The 18937-nt window shown below is 43.3% G+C and overlaps 1 protein-coding gene across 5 annotated transcripts in view; it reads left to right on the top strand.

The window, feature by feature from the left end:
• LOC145351957 (serine/threonine-protein phosphatase 2A 55 kDa regulatory subunit B beta isoform) overlaps positions 1-18937 on the top strand; it is a 512592-nt gene that overhangs the window by 408013 nt on the left and 85642 nt on the right. For all 5 annotated transcript variants that reach the window (XM_080201784.1, XM_080201785.1, XM_080201786.1 and 2 more), the window contains one exon: positions 14922-15019. In XM_080201784.1, coding sequence (XP_080057910.1) covers positions 14922-15019 — 98 coding nt within the window. The remainder of the gene's footprint in view (positions 1-14921; positions 15020-18937) is intronic.

The following is an 18937-nucleotide window of genomic DNA, read 5'->3' as shown; positions in this document are numbered from 1 at the left end:
GTAATCTAGGAAATTGGATCAGGAATTGGCTAGCAGATAGGAGACAGAGGGTGGTGGTTGATGGTAAATATTCGTCATGGAGTTCGGTTACGAGTGGTGTGCCTCAGGGATCTGTTTTGGGGCCACTGCTGTTTGTAATTTTTATTAATGACCTGGATGAGGGTATAGTTGGGTGGATTAGTAAATTTGCTGATGACACCAAAGTCGGAGGTGTGGTAGATTGCGAGGAAGGGTGTCATAGTTTGCAGGAAGACTTGGACAGGTTGCAGAGCTGGGCCGAGAGGTGGCGGATGGAGTTTAATGCGGAGAAGTGTGAGGTGATTCACTTTGGTAGGAGTAACAGATGTATTGAGTATAGGGCTAACGGGAGGACTTTGAATAGTGTGGATGAACAGAGGGATCTAGGTGTATGTGTACATAGATCCCTGAAAGTTGGGAATCAAGTAGATAGAGTTGTTAAGAAGGCATACGGTGTCTTGGCGTTTATTGGTAGGGGGATTGAATTTAGGATTCGCAGCGTCATGTTGCAACTGTACACAACTCTGGTGCGGCCGCACTTGGAGTACTGTGTGCAGTTCTGGTCCCCACATTACAGGAAGGATGTGGAGGCTTTGGAGAGGGTGCAGAGGAGGTTTACCAGGATGTTGCCTGGTATGGAGGGGAGGTCCTATGAGGAGAGACTGAGAGATTTGGGGTTGTTTTCGCTGGAAAGAAGGCGGCTAAGAGGGGATCTTATTGAAACATATAAGATGATTAGAGGTTTAGATAGGGTGGACAGTGATAGCCTTTTTCCTCGGATGGAGAAAGCTAGCACGAGGGGGCATGGCTTTAAATTAAGGGGGGGTAGTTATAGGACGGATGTCAGGGGTAGGTTCTTTACCCAGAGGGTGGTGAGGGATTGGAATGCCCTGCCTGCTGCAGTTGTAAATGCGCCTAGTTTGGGGGCGTTTAAGAGATCCATGGATAGGTTTATGGACGAAAAGGGATTGGTTTAGGTTAGTGGGTCATTGTTTTTTAACTGGTCGGCGCAACATCGTGGGCCGAAGGGCCTGTTCTGCGCTGTAATGTTCTATGTTCTATGTTCTAACTCTACCTTCCAGCACGGTCCCCATAACCCTTAATTTCCTGGATTGGCAGAAGTTACAGAGGTAGGAGGGACCAAAGACAAGGAGGAGAAATTTAAATTCAAGGCGTTCCCTGGCCAGGAGTCATTGTAGGCCGGTGAGAAGCAGATTGCACTGTGTTGGAACTTGAGACATTTTTACCCCTCAGGAAAGTTGTAGGTAGAAAAAAGAAATCAATAATTTTGAAGCTTTCTGAATATGTTTTGTTGAAACCTCAGGGTAGTGCTGAATATGTGTTGTAGATGCAGTATATAAATTGGTTTCAGCTTTAATGTATCTGCTATCTAATTTCTTAGAGGATGACTGCACCAGAGTGTGCAGATGTAATTACGACAGCTAACTTGCATGAGTGATGATATCCTTCTTCCCATGTTATAACGGGAGGTGAATGTCTCTTATCAGGATCCAGCACATTTGAATGTAAAGAAGGGATTTGACCTCTGGCGTCTGTCAAAAGCAGACTGAAAACAAATCACATTTGCATTTAAATGTCCAGCCTGTTGCTGAATTCAGTGTGTGTTGGAATCTGGACCCCTACTCCAGCCAAGAGCTGGTCTGATTTCAAGCAGGTGCACAAACTACATCATCTACCTGTGGCTTCCGTTCTTTTTCCCCTTCCTCCCCCTTCATCTCATTCACATTCTTCTCCATGTGACCGTTGTTCATGTGTGAGCCTGCATAGATTGTGTTGGAAGGTACACAGATATGGGGGTTGCACTGGATGAATATCCAGATTCTATCTTCAACTGGCATGTACAATTCTTTTTCAGTAGAGGCCCTCAGTTGCAATTATACCAGGGACTTTGAAATAAGTTTCGAACTGTGCAGTGAGTTGTTGCAGAATGTGTCTCCATATCACAGCCTGTTTTATTCAGATTATCCGACAAAATGCTGCAGTCTCTAAATGCAGATCCCAGGTTTGGTGACCATCCTGAGTGAATTAGCTAATCTCATCAAGGGTGGGATAATCCAGTTGGCTTCAGAGCCCCAGAGGATAGGTTGGGCATTGGCAGTGAAGCCATCTGCAGTCAAATGACATACTATTGGACCAGTTGCGGAGAGCTGCTGGTGTCATGTGAGTGACGTAAAATCAATAGAGTTACACAGTGCACACAAAAACGATACTGGACATCTGAAACAAAAATAGAAAAAGCAAGAAATATTCAGCAAGTCTGGTAGCATCTGCAGAGAGAATAACTGAGTTAAGGTTTCAGTCTTTGATCTTTCATTGGAATTTTGCTGCGATGTATGGAACTGATAATGGATCAAAGATGGAAACAAAACAACTCCGATGAGCTGTAAATGTGTCAGAGAAAATGGATGATTGAGAGCCAAGATTACTAAAATTTCTGCTGAAACTGAAAAATTACGAAGTATCAAATAGAATAGAGGCAAATGGTCTGTTACCACGAGCTTAATGGTCTGTGTCTGTGGCAATTGGATGATGATCTTGGAGCCAGAGCTGGCCAGCTGCTTAGCTATCTCTTCAGGTTCATCTCTGATTTCACTGAGCAAACCTGGCTGGCTGCAGAACATAAGTTTGCCTCAATTCTTGTTGACTGTAACCTCCCGAAACCTGTTTCCTGCATTGACAGTCAGAAGGTTGGCCAAGATATAGTTTCATTTGCCAGTTTCATCTGGGGAGACGAGCAAAGCTGGACTGTTTCTTTAGAGCAGAGAAGGTTAAAGAAAAATTGAAGTTGAAGACATTCCTACTGCAGGGATTATTCAATGCTAACCAGAGAGCACAGGTTTAACATAATTGGTTAAATAAGCCAAGGAAAGATACAAAGAAATGTTTTAGGCAGTGGGCTGTCCTGATCTGCAGCACACTACCTGAAAGGGTGGTGGAAACAGATTCAATGGTAACTTGCAAATGGGAATTGGATATATATTTAGAAAGGAAAACATTGCAGGACAAAGGGAAAAATGTAGGACTAATTGGATAGCTCTTTGATAAAGCCAGCATAAGGATGATGTTCATAATGGCTTCCTTTGCTGTATCATTCTATGCTTTTATAAGCTGCTTTGAAATCTATCTGCAGCACAATCCCATCAAACCAGTCAAGTTGAAGTAAGCTCAACATTTTGCCTAATGCTCTACTCTCCCTTACCATCTGTTCTTTCCACTGTCAGAACGAAGAAATGATTTCTGTTAGTATTGACAAATAGCGTAAACCCATCGGGGTAAGGCATTTAATACAGAATTCACTCCCTCCAATCAGAACAGCATAAAGTAACCGCTCCAGTGACCTCAAAAATAGAGCCAGTTGGCTATGAACTGTGGGCAGCATTTCCCAATTAAAGTCCTTGGCACAGAACTCTCTCTCTTGGGCTTGGGGGATGGAGGGACAATGCTGGACATTACATCTGCTTCCAGATTCTTTGTGACTGACAAATTTAAAACAGAAAAAAGGATGGTCTGAAAACAGGAGTCAGAGCAATGTTCATTTTTATGAGGAGTTTTTAATCCACCTGACAATAAATTGGCACGCACTATATTCAGTGCATGTGTGGGGGTGGGGGGTGGGGGGCGGCGGTTGGTGGGGGGGAGTCATTTTGCTTGTCAGGGAAAATTTGTATCAGGTTATCACAAAGGTTCCTTGCTAACTAATTTTATTTAAACTTTAATAGCACCAAAGGTCACTTTTAGTGATTGAGATGTTCAGCAACATCTGTTAGATATTAGCTGTGGCTCAGTGGGGTAGCACTCTCATCATTGGGCCAGCAAGTTATAGGTTCAAGTCCCATTGTTGGAGGTGATGGGTTGGCTTACGGATGAGATGGTTAAACTGAGGCTCCATCTGCTGTGGAGATCCCTTGGTACTATTTTGAAGAAAAATGGGAGAGTTCCCCAGGCATCCTGACCTATATTTATCACTCAACCAATATCACTGAAACCGATTATCTGGTTAATAACAGACTGCAGTTTGTGTAGCCTTGCTCTGGACAAACTGCTACATTTTCAACATTACAAAAGTGATTACATTTCAAAATGAAGTACGTTATTGGCTGCAAAGTACTTTGTGACATCTGTGAAAAGCTTGATATAAATTCTTTGATCATTGTATCTTTGTTAATTGTAGGTTTCACTCTGTGCTTTTGTAATCTATTAACTTGGCTTTCACTCAAATACCTTCCCAGTCACCCAGCATCATCACTGGCCAAGTGCTGACGCTGTGGCTATTTGGCCCATTGTGCCAGTGCTGTCTCTTTGAAAGAATTATTCAATTAATCCCATTCCTCTGCTCTTTCCCATTACTCTGCAACTTTTTTTCCTTCCTTCCAGTATTGATTAAATACCTTTTTGAAAGTAATTGCTGAATCTGCTTCCACGACTCTTTTAGGTGGTGCATTTTGTAACAGCTATCAATCATCATTACAATCTACGACTTTTTTTCTAACTATTGCTCTTGGGCTGTGAGCATCACTGGCAAGGCCAGTATTGATTGTCCTTGCCTGGTTGCCCTTGAGGTTGCACTGATGAACTCGGTACCATGAAACTGCTTTAAATGTAGTGTTGACTGCTGCCTTATAGCTGGCAGTAGTCCGAGACCAGGAAAATGAGGCGTTGATTGATTTTCTTCACAAATCCATTTTGCCAGATTTCAAATTGCAACAATTAAGCACATGTCACACAGGAATGTCACTTGATTGAGACTAATAATTTTGCGTCACTCCGAAAGCAAAGCCCATCACAGTCACACTTTGTTGACACTAGCACCCAACTTCCAAAAACAGATGTTGGCTCACTCTGAATCTCCATGATAAATCTGTTAGGGGCTCTGATTGCTTTCTCCTGCAAAGTGTGATAACTCTCATTTATGAGACACTGTAAAGCAGCTGTTAATTCTCTCTAAAATTAGAAATGATTGTTCATGGCAGTCAGGAAAATCCCCCTCCTCCGTCCTCTCCCTAAGCCTCCTACCAATCGACTTGAAGGCTGCTCCCTGCTCCAGGTGAGGCTGCCTCTCCTTAATAGCTTGGCTGTCTGTTCCCAGCCAGTTCCCTTTTCGCTCGTCATTAATTCCAAACCTAATGAGTTGTTGAAAGATTAGGAGAATGCGCTATATACATGTTGCAATCCATATACAAGATGGCTATAATTGTTCTCATGGCACTAAGTATTGGCAATTGTAACATTTATAATGTACATAAGAACGTGTTGCTTTTACACTGGGGTAAAGGTATTCATTAAATGCAATCAATCTAGTGATATTTTATGGAGTATAAAGCTGGGCAAAGGACAAGACAAGGGAGGGTAACTAGAGCTCAGGATGTTTGAGTGATAACTACATTATAACATACAGGAGTGAGTGAGGATGGTTTTCACTTTTGACATTTCTTTTCTGCTGGTTTAGAAGAATGAGAGGGGATCTGATGAATGAGGTGTATAAAATTTCAAAAGGGATTGATAAAATAAATGTAAACCAAATATTTGCTCTTACAGGGTAATCTAGAACAAGAGGTCACAGGTATAGGTTGAGAGTTGGAAGAAATAAAACTAAGATGTGGAGAAACTATTTCTAGCAGAGGGGGTTGAATTTGTGGAACTCACTGCCTCATAGCATGGTGGAGTCTGAATCATTGGCTTCAAGAAGGAGGAAGATACATTTCTAATTTAAAAAAAAGTGATGAGGAGACATGGGGAACAGGTGATTTGATACCAGGAAGAGATCAGCCATGACTTGATTGAATGGCAGAGCAGGCTCGAAGGGCTGAATTTGCCTACTTCTGCTCCTCATTCCTATGTAAAATGGGGATTGTCTGGCCTCAAAATGCTGCCTGGACTTCGCATCATTTTGAAAACAGCTTGGGTCCCACCAGGATTGAATGACGTGTATCCAAGTGTACTGAAGGAAGTGAGAGTGGAAATTGTGGAGACACTGGGCATAATTTTTCAATCTTCTACTGTGCGGTCACAGGTATCAGCGGGGATTTGTTCCATGCTAATTGTTTGGGTGGCTGAGTGGAAAACCCTTCCATCTGGAATATCTTGGCCGATGGGTTGAATGGCCTTCTTCTGTTTCTAGTCTGACAATGAAATCAATGAGTCCAATCTCCTTTGACTGAAGCGTTGCATGAACAGAATGCTGTTGAGAGGGTCTTACTGCTAAAGGGGATACAGAGACCAGAAAGGAAAAGGGACAGACCAGGAAGAGATTTAAATATGAGAATGAGATTTGGATTTCTGGAGACCATAAGTCATTGTCAGCCAACAAAGATGGGAATGATTGGCGAGCAGCTGTGACATGGTCTTCTTTAAAGGATAGGAAGACAGGAAGAACAGGCATTGGACTAATCCAGTTGGAGTTGGAGAAGGCTTGATATGGGTTCAGCAACAAATAGACTGAGGCACTGGTGGGTAATGTTATGGAGGTGGAAGTGGCCTTCATGATGGGGTCAAAAGTTTAACTCAGGGTGGAATAAGATACTGAGTTTGCCAATAACCTGGTGGTAACCCAGGGAGAGGCACCAAATCAATTGTGAGGATATAGAGTTTTATGGCAAGGGCCCAGTTTTCTCAGCGTTCAACTGAAGGAAATTGCAGCTCATCCTTGAACTGGATGTTGGACAAATAATCTAACAAAGCACAGGCCATGAAGAGATAGAACAATGTGGGGGTGAAGTGAAACTGGGTGTCATCAGCATACACAGGGAACTTGATGCCATGTCTTTGCATAATTATCGTCAAGAGACAGCTGAACAGGAGGAGATTGTCAGGGTTCTCCAGGTCTGGATGAGAAGGTGGAGATGCTCCAGCTACAATTGAATTGGTAAGAGTGGAACCAAATCAGGGCAGTCAGTAAACTGGACAGTGGGAAGAGATATTGGATGAAGAGGAATAATGTACAGTCATAAAGAATGTCATCTGTGACTTTAATTAGGGTTGTACCAGTGATTTCAGGAAGGTGTCTTAGCATTTGTTCAGAACCATGTTGGTTTGACCCAGATTTTACCATCCCTGATGTAGCAACAGAGCAGAAAACAAAACAACTATCGATCCAGATTTTAATCACTGTTCAGGTGATTACAGGTTTGATGTGCTGTTGCCATAGTTAAATAGCATGTCAGCAGTCACTATCTGGCTGGCATGCTATATATTGGGTATACAAAGGCTGACAGTTCAGGGTGAGGCTGACACCCATGGGATTGCCCAAAAGCAAAAGTTAGAGGGGAGACGGGGATAGGAAGAGATATTTCGGAAAAATGAATATGTGTTGCTCCTGACTCTCCAATATGTGCTAGTGTTCAGAGCATCACTTAAACAAAACCACAAAGCCCTATAATGTGTTTCCATAGAAACCAGACACTTGAATCTGCAGAGCACAGTCATTAAAGGTAGATCCTTAAAGATTGAGCTTTAAAAATAGCCAATGGTTTTCTGCTTTAGCTGCAGATATTTAAACCCTGGAATCTTAAGGGAGAAGAGCACTCGATAATTTTGTTATTAAAATCTTCTGGCTGTATCAGTAATGAACGAATAAAAACAAATTTTTGAACCAAATTGAATGTTCAATGTGAGTAAAGTCATCAATAGTTGCACTACATCCTACCCTTATAACATTGGCTTATAATGCAAGGATGTCATGCCTTATATCATTAAATAGGTACCACATTGTCTTGGTTATTGGTTAAAGGTGGAAGCAAAACTATTCCACCTTTTCTCTCTCTAACTCCCTCTCCCACCTTCTATTTCAGCTCCTATGTTGACAGTGAGGCCAATTGATAACAGTAGTTGATGTTGTATATGTTTCCTGTACTCATTGTTACATCGCGAGATGCTACTGCCAGACATTTGTATCATTTTAGGTGCCCCAAGTTAACATCTCTGGGAACAGGAGCCAGCATCAGCACTGTGCGTTGTTCCAAGTTCAATGCTACCTCCATTTTTAGTCAACTTTGTGCCAATTTTTAGGTGTCAGACTAGGTTCAATGGCAGCACTCTCACTTCCGAGCCTCTTGTGGATTCAAGTCCCATTCCAGAGACTTGAGCAAAAAAGCCAAGCTAACATTCGCTTACATTACTGAGGGTGCACCGTACTATCAGCAGTATCATCTTTTGGATAAGATGAGATTTTAAACCAAGGCCTCATCTGCTGTTTACATAAAATATCCCATTGTAAGACTCCTGGGTATTCGCCTGATATTCAGGCCAATATTTATTGCCAATCCAACATTAGTAAAGTCAGACTATCTGGTTATTCTCTCAATGCCTTTATGGGAGCTTACTGGGCTTGCTGCATTTACCTACATTATAGCAGTGACCATACTTCAGAAGTTTTTAATTGGCTGTAAAGCACTTTGAGACGTTGTGAGTTTGTGAAAATTGCCATTTAAGTACAATTTAATTTGCTCTTCATTTCCCATATCAGTCAGCCTTGTGCCATTTCTGCTAGAGATTTGCAAGTTGTGTCTTGAGGTTCCATGGTGCAATGAAATAGGTTGTGGCTGCCCAAACTCAAGTTACAACGAAATCGGAACTGCTAGGACACTTCAATGCCCAGTATCAAGAATGTCTCAGTAGCACCATCACAGACTGAGTGGTCAAGTCGTAAAATAAGAAGGCTCACAACACGAGATTAAAGTCCAACAGGTTTATGTGGTAGCACAAGCCACAAGCTTTCAGAGCACTGCTCCTTCATCAGGTGAGTGGGAGTTCTGTTCAGAAACAGGATATATAAAGACACACTCAATTTATAAAATATTGCACAATTATTTATACAAAATATTGTACAATATTTGTACAATATTTGTACAATATTTTGTAAATTGAGTTTGTATCTTTATATGCCCTGTTTGTGAACAGAGCTCCCACTCACCTGATGAAGGAGCAGCGCTCTGAAAGCTTGTGGCTTGTGCTACCACATGAAGTGTTGTACTTCAGTCTGGTGTTGTGAGACTTCTTATTGTGCTTACCTCAGTTCAACGCTGCCATCTCCACATCAAGTCGTAAAAGACATAGCCACGTGACTGGGTCTGTGGCAGGTGGTGAGGGAACTTACAAAGGGAGAAAAGCACACTTGACCTCATCTGTCCATGATAGCATCAGTCGGAATGAACACTGCACATCTTGGTTTAAGTTTATTTATTAGTATCACAAGTAGGCTTATGTTAACGCTGCAATGAAGTTACTGTGAAAATGCCTAGTCACCACACTCCAGCGTCTGTTCGGGTACACTGAGGGAGAATTTAGCATGGCCAGTGCACCTAACCAGCACATCTTTTGGACCGTGGGAGGAAACCAGAGCAGCCGGAGGAAACCCATGCAGACAACGGGGAGAATGTACAGATGCTGCACAGACAGTGACCAAGCTGGGAATTGAACCTGAGTCCCCGGCACTCTGAGGCAGCAGTGCTAACCACTATGCCACCATGCGATGAAATCAGAATATTGACATTGCAGATACTCTTTATCGCATTATGTGGCATTACAAATAAGATAGACTACGAATAGATCCAGCAACTCAAGACTGGGTATCCATGAGGGGCTGTGTGCCAGTAGTAGCAGAAGCTGCTTATAGTTATCATTATATTCAGAATTATACTCAGCCACAACCTGTAACCTCATGTATCAGCATATTCCCCCACTCTACTATTACTACCATGCCAGGGAATCAACACTGGTTCATTGAAGAGTACAGGAGAGCATGCCAGGAACAACACCAGGCATATCTTAAAGTGAGGTGTCAACCTGCTGAAGCTACAATACAGAAGCTACAATGTCAACCAGCAAGTCATAGACAGAGCTAAATGAGCCCACAACCAAGCCCTGAGGTCCAGTCGCATCCAACAATGAGTGGTAGTGGACAATTAAACAATTCATAGGAGGAGGAGATTCCACAAATATCTTCATCCTCAATGATGGAGGAGCCCAACATATCCATGCAAAAGATATTGGCACTGGCAACAATATTCAGTCAGAAGTGCCAAGTGGATGATCCATCACGGCCTGCTCTGGAGGGCCCCAGCATCACAGATGCCAGTCTTTAACCAATTCAATTCACTCCACATGATATCAAGAAATGGCTAAAGACACTGGATATTGCAAAAGCTATGGACCCTGACAATATTCCAGCAATAGACTTGTACTCCAATCTTGCCATGCTCATAACCAAGCTGTTCCTTTACAGCTAAGACACTGGCATCTACTCGGCAATGTGGAAAATTGCCCAGGTATGTCCTGAACATAAAAATTCAAAAAAATCAAACCCAGCCAACTATCACTCCATTAGCATGCTCTCAATCATCAGTAGGGTGATGGAGGCAGGAAGTGGCCATTGATCGGGATGGGGAGGGTAGGATGGTGGAGAGAAGGGGACAATGATTATTTTTGCTGGGGGGTGGTGGTGAGAGAGAAATGGCCAATGAACAGTCAGGCGGGGGGGTGGGGGGGTGGTGGTGGTGAGAAGGGTCCGATGATCACTGTTGGGGGGTGGGGGGTCGGGGGGGAGGTGCATGAAGAGAAAAGTGCCAACTCCAGGGGTGTGGATGAGACCTCCACGGTTGGTTGTTGTGATATACATGTTGTGATTAGGGCGCCCTCTAAAGATGGCGTCCCGATCTCTATGCAGGTGGGCTTTGCTGGTGAATTGAACACAGGCCCCCACCCCCCTCCCCCCTTCTAGCCAGGAACAAAATGCTGCCATTCTTTGGTAAGATTCCTCCCATTGTGTCCAATTTTTAGGACACCGCTTTTGATGACATTTAAATCATGCAAAGTTAGCAGCCTTGCACGCTAATGAATTCTGCCCTGAATCATATTCTTTCACACGACAGCTATCCCTTTAAAACAGCTATCTATATAATGCCTTTATCATAGTGTAATGTTCCAAGAGTGCTTTGCAAGAACATTAGCAAACAAAATTTGGATTTATATTGTGCTTTCTATGACCTCAGGATGACTTAAAGCACTTTCCAGCCAATGAAAGACTTCCTGACATGTGGTCACAGTTACAATATAGGGACATGGCAACCAATTTGAACACAACAAAGTCCCAAGAGCAGCAAAACGATAAAAGGCAAATAATCTGTCTTTGGTTTTGGCTGAGGGATCAATATTGACCCATGCATTACGGAGAGCACTCCTGTCAGTCTTCAAATTAGTGCCATGGGATTTTTTTTTACATCTACCTGAGCAGGCAGTCTCATCTGAGAGACGGCACCTCTGGTATTCCAGCGTTCTCTCAACATTGTGCTGAAATGTCACCCCAGGTTATGTGTTCTGCGCAATGAGCCATGCTAATCCACAGCTGACACTGGCCAGAATGGTAGGCGACCCAGGTCTTCAGATATAGGTCACTTACAGGTGGCAGCGAAATTAGATTTTTATTCTATTAACCTGGACATTTAACCCCAGGTTACAGTCCATGAATTGTACAATTTGAGTGAAAAATCTAACTAAATAATTAAACCAAAGATCTTTAGAAATAATTAGGCAAAATCAGCCCTAAATTAGTTGAATATGTTACACATTCTAGAAAGTTTTCAAATATCTCGTAAACTTGTTTTTGACTAATACACAAAAGAAGTAAAAACTCAGTTCGGTCTATTCTTCTGTGGCATGCTTCTCCTACTGCAGTTGCTAAAGGATTCCAAAGATATTCAGCTCATTTTAAGCCCAAGAGAGCAAATGGCCAGCTGACACTTAATAAGAATGCACAGCTGGTGAACATTGAGTCAAGTGTCAGAGCAGATACATTGTGTTCTGGATATCTTTGAGACTAAGTTTTCACACAGTTCCTGCCATCCTGGTAAGATTCCATTACAGTCTTAAGCTTGTGTATTTGACGAGAAGCTTCGAGAGGTCAGGAAATAGACTACTTTGCCCTGCTCTCCTGTTTGTTCCATTTAGCCTCTGGTCATTGGATGTTGGTAGTGTGCAGTTTGATAATGTTGGTACTATTGACCATCATCAGCACATGGTTGGGCCTCTCTTATATTCAATATGGAAGTTTCTTGGTGATTATGTGACATGTCATGTGACATCGATGAGGATGTAATTTATTACTTAATGTAATTGGTTGACCATTTCATGAGTCATTGAGTTCGTCTGAAATTGTAACCTACGTGGTATTGCTGCAGTGCTCACATCAGTCAAAGCAATATGATCCCAGTCCTGGTGCAGCCTGGTTTCATTCAAAGAGGGGTTGTGAATGGAGCTGAATGCTGGAGAATTGGCAGGAAATACCCTCAGAGAGGCATTGATAAAGCATTGATTAAGTCTTGGAAAAATCCTCCATTGTCTACTATGGACAGTGAATTTTAGTAAATGAACCTCAGACAGGGTTACAGAAAAAATTATTTTCTTTCTTTAGTAGTTCATTCAATCGACAAGCTGTGAATGGCCCAGATGGTAAAAGATAAAATGAATAATAAAATGCACACATTCTATTAATATCCAGAAGAAACAAACACCCACACAAGGCTCTGCAGTAACCATTGCGGTTCTGCTTAACTGTGACATTTTCCTGGACTGAATTGCAGCAATAATTTAGTTGCTCCATAACGCTTCTGTGCAGAATGCGTTTCGGTAGATGTGTTGTAACCCTTCAGTCAAGCTGTGCAGGTAAGGCTGGCAACAGGTATATGGGAAACACCAGGGACAGGCTTTAATTTCATATGGTGAAATAGGGTGAAGATCCCCATGGATAAAGGAAAGCATTGGATTAAACAGGAAGCAATTTACTGAGTTGAAGATTTTTGGAGGAAGGAAAAACAGAGCGATCCTGGGGAATGGCAAAATCAAAGTGGAGGATGGTGATTACGGTATGGGTTGAAGGGATGTTATACAAGATGGTGCGCTTACAGATTAAAGAGAAGAGAAAGAAAGTTCAGATCAGTTGAAGACTGAAGTTACCGCTCGTTAATGAGAGTGATTTAACATACTGAATTATTCAGACTTTTACGGTGTACTGATTTTCCAGATCTCATCGATGAGGATATAATTTATTACTTAAAGTAATTGGTTGGCCATTTCATGAGTCATTGAGTTCGTCTGAAATTGTAACCTGCGTGGTATTGCTGCAGTGCTCATCTTAACTACCACCGACTGTGGTATCCCTTCGAGAACGCTCTGGAGAGAGGTCAACAGTGGGCACTGAAGCATGGCACACGCCTCGGCAGAACGCAGCTGCCAAATGGAAAATCCCCGGATAGCACATCAGCAATCCAGAGCGAAAGGTCACAGTGATGAATCCCACAGCAGTGCTGTTCTGAGCTGAAAATATGGATGCATTAATCCAAGGCTGATATCCATTTGAGTGGAAAGGTTCTAACACCAGCTCGCACTTTGAACAGGACAGTCTGTTGTTTTGGAAGGATATTCGCGCAGCTATTTTTGATGAAATAGCACAGGAAAACTCTGAGACTGAATTACAAAGGGTAATTCTCATTTTAGAAAAACATAACATATCCATTTGTTATTGTGTTTTGGGCTTTGCAAGCCAAGTTTCCTCTAGTTTTGTTTTGTTGTGTGTAGTCTGTTTATTGTACTGTGTGGTGCATTCAGGATTGATGCATGGTTGTGTTCATGCACCTTATAGGGAGTGTATGACCTGTTCATTACAATATGCGGTACGTTCCCAATCGTTCCGCATTCACACACCCACATAGCTCGGAGGGAACATTGCATGCAAGCGTCTATTTTTTGATCTCACTCCTCCCACATCCATTTATGGCATAGGCAAGAAATAGTGGGCTGAGAAGAAGCAGATCAACAAGATATTCAGTGGGAATCTGCACCTCATGTGGTCTACAGAACTGCTGCCAGGTCTGGCTATCTATTCTATCCGTAGCTGAGGCAACATGATATAAAGGATGGGTACAATGTGGACTGCTAATAGGGTGTTTAAGATAATTAAAGGATTTGATAGGACAGGTAGAGAGAGACTATTTTCTTTTTACATGGAGTCCAGAACAAGGAAGCGTGACATCCAAATTTGAGCTAGCTGTTCAGAGGTGATTTGAGGAAGTTTGTTTCCACACACAAGGTAGTGGAAATATGTAATACTCTCTTGAGTTGTCGAGGCTTTGGGTGAATTGAAAATCCCAAAACTGAGACTGAAAGATTTTTAGCTTAAGTAGGCATGTTAACAGTTATGGAACCAAGATGGGTCAGTGGTGCAAAACAAACTTGAGAGGCTGAATGGCCTTCTGTTCAGATGTTCCTAATTGGAAAACCACAGCTTTTTTAGGAGTGGGGCAGAATTACTGCTTTTGGGCTGGGAAATAATGACATGTGTTCAATATCAGAATCTAAAATTATACACTGTTAAACTGCTGAACAGCACACAATGCTCAGATTTGTTGATGAAGATCATTAGCAATGAAAATGAATGTTTGAGACAGGTGATGGCACCTTCCAGGAATAAAACCATTTTAACATCGTAAACAGTCTGATGGCTGGGAATCTGTTTCTTCTGAAAAGTACAATTGAAAGTTGAACGAAGAGCTGAAACCAAGTCTGGTTTGGATCTTTCTAATAAGGTGTTTAAAATAATTAAAGAATTTGATAGGACAGTTGGGTTTATCAACGTGGTGTGGGCTCCCTTTCGCTGTTCCCTTTTGTAGAGTGTTTTTGCACCACACAGCCATTTTTGAGACTCCAGCTGAATGGCTGGTTGCTGGGACAGTAGCCTGGGGTAGGAAAAGACCCAGCATGGAGCACTGAGGAAATGACCAAAACCTGATATCTAACTGTGATCTGCGTATGGAAGGGAAAAATGTACTAGCCTGTTTGTTAAATGCAAACAAATTCCTTAACTTACAATTTGTTCCTCTGCTTTTGTTTTCCAGCCGACATAATTTCTACAGTAGAATTCAACAACACTGGAGAATTGTTAGCGACAGGGGACAAGGGGGGTCGAGTTGTAATATTTCAAAGAGAGCAGGAGGTGAGTTACACTGAAAAGCTAGAATGTCTGCTTTGTTCCTATTAACCAGGATCCTGCTGATTCACAAGCCACTGTGTTATCAAGCTTTAAAGCTTCCCAAAGAATGATTTGGAAAATGTATTCCCCTATCTGATGAGCTACCTTTTTTCCCTCAGGCTTTTATGAGGCTGCATCTTAATATTCCTTTCAACACTGACAAATGTGTTCCAGCTGTCAAACTGTGCTTGCCTTTCCTTCATAATGCATGGAAATGATTGCCACTTATCACATTTCTCTTTTTTCCATTTCAGCCTCCATCCGTCAGGGGCGGGATTAGGAAATGATTGTCTCAACTGAGTCAGAAGGTTGTGGGTTCAAGTTGCACTCCAGGCACTTGAGCACAATAATCTAGACGGGTGCTTCAGTGCAGTATTTGAGGGAGTGCTATGTTTTTGATGGTGCCGTTTTTTTCAGATGAGATGTTAAACCAAAGAACATAAAAACATAAGCCCCCTCTGCCCCCTCAGGTGGATTTAAATGATACAACTCACAATTTCAAGGGGGGGTTGTCCCACTCTCCTGGTGAATATTTAAACTGAACAAACCCCTAACAGCAAATTATCTGTTTGTGAGACCTTGTTATCAGTGGCTGATTTCTCAATTGATACCATGGACCCGATTTTATCATTTTGATTCCAAATGCTGAATCTGGACGCAATTTAGATCTGACTTGGAAAACTGCTCTCACGTGCCCTCATACGCACTCAACCCGAAAAAAAAAGTTGCAGGTCTGACTTGTGCTGTGGAGGGGCTTATCATGCCCAAACTGCTGCAGCTCCAATCAGAGCTTTGAACCGTGCGTACGCGGTGAAAGAAAATTTGAAAAGCACACCCCTGTCACATTGCTCCTGGGCCGCAAAAAGCGGGTAAAGTGACGCTGGAGCGATGGCCACCGCATATGTTGGCCCACCCCCACAACATAACTGCCCCCCTTATCCACCCAGCCCTGCCCTGCTACCCAGACTGATTGTGACCCGCTGCCCCCACCGCCACCAGTCGCCCGCAGAGTGGCAGCAGTCCCCTCTGCTCTAACCACCAGAGATCCATCTGGCCTCCCCACCCCCCCATACCAGAGAATGATCGGGCCTCCCTCCCCACCCCACCAGAGATATACCTGTCCCGCCTCCCTCCTCCCTCCCCACCAGAAGAGATACATCTGACATGTCTCTCTCGCCTCCCCTCCTCCCCCCACCCCCACCAGAGAATGATCTGGCTCACCTCCCTTTTTCCGCACCCCCCCAAGCCACCCATCTGAGTCAGAGAACCATTAGAAACTCTGAACTTACCTCTTTCAGAAGCAGACCTTTGCCAAGCATGTCTATTTTGTGGCAAATCTGGACGATAAAGGGGGAAATGCTAGTAAAGTTGGGCGGGCAGCCCATTAATTCAATTTAAATGCATTGGTAAAGTGAGCATCCGCACGGACGCGGGTGCAGATCACACTAATCGCCTCACGTCCGAACTTACCACATTTTCGCGCCCAAAATTGGGCATGATGTAATGGTAAAATCGGGCCCCATGTGAATATTGGCAAACTCTTCCTCTGCACACTACTCACTCTGCAGCTTTGATCACACCTAATCATTCTATCTGTTGGTTTCCAGCAGCTTCCCAATACCAACTGGAAGAGCAGCACCTCATCTTTCAATTGGACACCTCACAGCTTTCTGTACTGAAGGTTGAATTCAACAACTTCAGCGCATGAACTCTCCCCTCCACCTTCACCCCACTTCCATTTATTTTATTTAACTTTTTCATTTTGTCTCATTCATTCATTTTTATCACTTTTCATTCCTACTTCTTTTTTACCTCTAAAATCTCGCTCTTCACCTCGTCTCCAAACAACATCCCCCCCCACTCCACATTTCAGGGCCAACTGCCACATTCTTCAGATAGCCCCTTAATAATCTGTACTCCGTTCTGTCATTCACACATTTTGATTACTTAGTAGATGCTTTAAGCATCTTTCTCAGCCTTTTCATCACCATGTACATCCCCGATTACAATCCCCCCACCCTCATAATATAAATCTTGTCTGATTTTCTTTGTTTTCAACACTGGCAAAGGGTCATCCAGACTCAAAACGTTGGCTCTATTCTCTTTCCACAGATGCTGTCAAACCTGCTGAATTGCTCCAGCATTTTCTGTTTTTGTTTCAGATTCCAGTATTTGCAGTACTTTGCCTTTATGGTTCCATTCTTATGTCTCCAGTTAGTAGCAAAGGAATCACTTACGATGACTTCCCTTCCCATTCACACACTGTTGCCTCTGGCATTCCGCCATCCTGTTTCTCCTCTACAAGCTGCTCCTCAGGTGGCATGGTAGCACAGTGGTCAGCACTGCTGCATCACAGCTCCAGGGTCCTGGGTTTGATTCCCGACTCAGGTCACAGTCTGTGTGGAGTTCGCACTTTCTCCTCGTGTCTGTGTGGGTTTCCTCCGGGTACTCCGGTTTCCTCCCACAGTCCAAAGATGTGCGTGTTAGGTTGATTGGCCATGCTAAGAAATAGCCCCTTAGTGTCCAGGGATGCGTAGGTTAGAGGGATTAGTGGGTATAATATGTAGGGATATGGGGGTAGGGCCTGGGTGGGATTGTGTTCGGTGCAGACTCGATGGGCCGAAGGGCCTCTTTCTGCACTGTAGGGTTCTATGATTCTATGATTCTCAGCGATGTCATCCTAAATGTGCACAGAGTACTGACGCATGCAATTTTCCAGCTGCACAGCCGAGTTTTCTCTCCAGATTCTCTGACACACTGCGCACAGAAAAATTGGAGGTGCGATTTTCGCTGTCATTGCTGGAATCTGAGAGCCGGCAGCCAAACTGCACTGAAAATTCCACAGCCCATGGAAACTGGGAACAACCAGGGCAACACCTGCCCCCACCCCCCCACCGCCCAATGGAATCAGGGAAGCCTCCCTCAAGTTCCAGAGCAACATCCTTCCCCCACATACATAAAGAGATTACTTCCTAATGGAGGGGGGCAATGCCAGGGTACTGTCTGGGTGTGCCTCTCTCCCTCTGGGAGCTACACCTACCTTTGTACCCCTGGCTGGTCCTCATTGACTGCTTCAGGTTTTGTGAAAAGAAGGAGTTGTGAAGCTCAGACATCACGCCGGCGATGGGGGAGTTCTATATCTGGGAGGTATAAATGGCAAGGAAACTCTTTAAATATATTTAAATTTATAAGGATGATATGTTAAAGTGCGGCAAGGTGACACAGTGGTTAGCACTGCTGCTTCACAGCACCAGGGACCCTGAATCGATTCCAACCTTGGGTGACTGCCTGTGTAGAGTTTTGCAGTTCTCCCCATGTCTGCGTGGATTCTGGTTTCCTTCCACATTCCAAAGATGTGCAGGTCAGTGGATTGGCCAGGCTAAATTGCCATTTAATGTTCCAAGATGTGTAGTTTAGGTGGATTAAACATGGTAAATGCACAGGATTTCAGGGATAGGATGGGTGGTTAGTCCTGGGTAAGGTGCTCTTTCAGAGAGTAATACAGATTTGATGGGCCGAATGGTCTCCTTTTGCACTATAGAGATTCTGTGGTATGGTTCTACATATTTAAATGAGAATGGAAACTTTGTTATGTCAATAACGAGGGGTAGGAAAAGTCAGAGAATACAATCTCCCTACCAAGATTCTCATTTCAGCAGTATTGCAAAGTTTTCTGCCAACATTGCTTTTTTATCCATGGCGAATGCCAGCAGAAAATCCTGGCCTATGGAACGTCCTGAAATTGTGAAAGACAATACAGAAATGCAAGTTTTTTTTTCATTTGCTTCATTGCCTGTCCATGGCAGTTGACCTAGAGTGGCCTAGTTCACTTTTCTGCTGAGTTAGTGCAGTAGCATTAGATCATATAACTGACCATTTGAT

Source organism: Carcharhinus amblyrhynchos, chromosome 13, assembly GCF_965287045.1.
Source record: "Carcharhinus amblyrhynchos chromosome 13, sCarAmb.v2.hapA, whole genome shotgun sequence".
NCBI classification, from domain to species: domain Eukaryota; kingdom Metazoa; phylum Chordata; class Chondrichthyes; order Carcharhiniformes; family Carcharhinidae; genus Carcharhinus; species Carcharhinus amblyrhynchos.
This window is presented reverse-complemented; position numbering and strand designations above follow the sequence as displayed.